The following is a 1,810-nucleotide window of genomic DNA, read 5'->3' as shown; positions in this document are numbered from 1 at the left end:
AAAACCTAAGCTATACCTACCTAAACCTAACATAAACCTAACATAAACCTAAGCCTAACCTAGCCTAGCCTAAGCTAGCCTAGACTAGCCTTATCTAACCAAGTCAAATGGAAATAACCGTAAACTAAGTGATTTTTCTATCGAGGAAATTTTCGCCCATTTTGTCCCGAGTTGCAAGGGTCGACTGTACGAATCCATTCCATTCTGGTATTGCTGTATGAAGGCAAGCCATTCGGGTAAAAGAGTCGGCAGAATCAGCAGTTGTCCCGTGATGCACAGAAAAAGGAAAAATTAATAAGGCTATTAACCCATTATGTCCCAGTGTCCTCATTTGAGGACACCGGGTATATTATTGTCATATTCATAAATAAGCGAATAGAATAACTCAAAGATACATAAAATACAAACTATAATGTTTTTGCAACAACCTCATGTTAAAACTATGTTTCACTGATGCATACAAAAGCATTTAGTTGGGGTCCAATTTCAGGGGTAAATTGAGCCACAAATAAGCCAACATTTCATCTTCAATACAGAGTACTACTCTATCGACACCGATATTATAGGTGTTGTCACATGTTTCTAAGACGCTGATTTACCATGTACATTATATATCAGGTAATTATTATTAGTACCCAGCAAGCCAGCAATGTTATAAAATGCCTGTCCTCAAATGAGGACACTGGGACAATATAATAGAAGCATGTGCTACTACAGGTCACAACAGGACAACGATAAAAGAACCTGCGACTCCCTCTGATTATTCATGTTACAACATGCCATGGATGACGGTGCCTGCTACACCCACTAATACGTCATTTGTGCTCGGATCGTCGTAGGCAACACATCTGACTGAATACTGCTTCAAAGGTTGGTGCATTATAATAGTGCAACTATTTAGTTATAGTAGTTATATAGTTACTGTATAATAGTAGTGTCAATGTGCGAGGGATCTGTTTCCCTTCACATGGCCAATATCGGCCAAAATTTAATGATTAAAAAAAAATATATATACAGAATAAAAAAATTCTACTTTATTATGATTATTTTCTTTTAGAAACTTATGTATATTATTCTGTTTCATCACAGATGGCGAAGAGACAACGTTCTGCACTCACAGTTGAGAGAGCCCTTGAATTATTGTTTGATGAGGATGAAGAGGAAGATACAGCTGAAAGAGCTGATGTGATTATTGTACCACCGGATGTAGATGAACTGACTGACGAGGAGGATATAGCTGAAGATGAAATGGGTGAGATATCTGTTCAAGATGTGCCTGGTACCTTAGAAGTTCATGTGGATAGAGTGCCGATAGAAGAACATGCTGAAAATAAAGCTAAAGCCACTACAGCATCCAGAAAAAACGCAAATTTTGTGACTCTGAACCCGTATGGAAACACAAAACTCCTGAATACAGGAAGGTCAAAGGGCGTTCCGAACATCACAGGGATTGTTTGCAGAAAATGAAAGATAATCTAGATACTTTATCACCTCTGGAACTGTTTGAGAAACTTATGACTCCCGGCATCTATGAGCACATTGTCAAAGAGACAGTTCGCTATGCAAGTTCATGTAAAAATATGTGATTTTACATTCAGTGTTGATGAGTTGAAAACATTCATTGGAATATTATTATTTTCTGGATATCACAAAGTTCCTTCTGAGAGAGATTACTGGTCAAGTGAGGAAGATCTCGGGGTCCCAATCATTCAAAGGGCAATGTCAAGAAATCGTTACCAGCTTGTGAAAAGTCTTATACATTTTTGCAATAATGAAGATGCCAAGGACAATACACATGACAAAGGGTTCA

The 1,810-nt window shown here is 37.8% G+C and overlaps 1 protein-coding gene across 1 annotated transcript; it reads left to right on the top strand.

The window, feature by feature from the left end:
- The first annotated feature begins 337 nt into the window (after positions 1–337).
- Positions 338–1,601, top strand: LOC143036084 (uncharacterized). The gene is made up of 2 exons (XM_076203341.1): positions 338–870; positions 1,090–1,601. Exon 2 carries the CDS (start codon positions 1,090–1,092, stop codon positions 1,465–1,467), a length of 378 nt encoding a protein of 125 aa, XP_076059456.1. The 5' UTR covers positions 338–870; the 3' UTR covers positions 1,468–1,601.
- The last annotated feature ends 209 nt before the right edge of the window (positions 1,602–1,810 follow it).

This window comes from Oratosquilla oratoria, chromosome 20, assembly GCF_046742065.1.
Source record: "Oratosquilla oratoria isolate Oo_2021 chromosome 20, ASM4674206v1, whole genome shotgun sequence".
NCBI classification, from domain to species: Eukaryota; Metazoa; Arthropoda; class Malacostraca; order Stomatopoda; family Squillidae; genus Oratosquilla; species Oratosquilla oratoria.
Note: the sequence above shows the minus strand (reverse complement) of the source record. Positions and strands in the feature narration are given on the sequence as shown.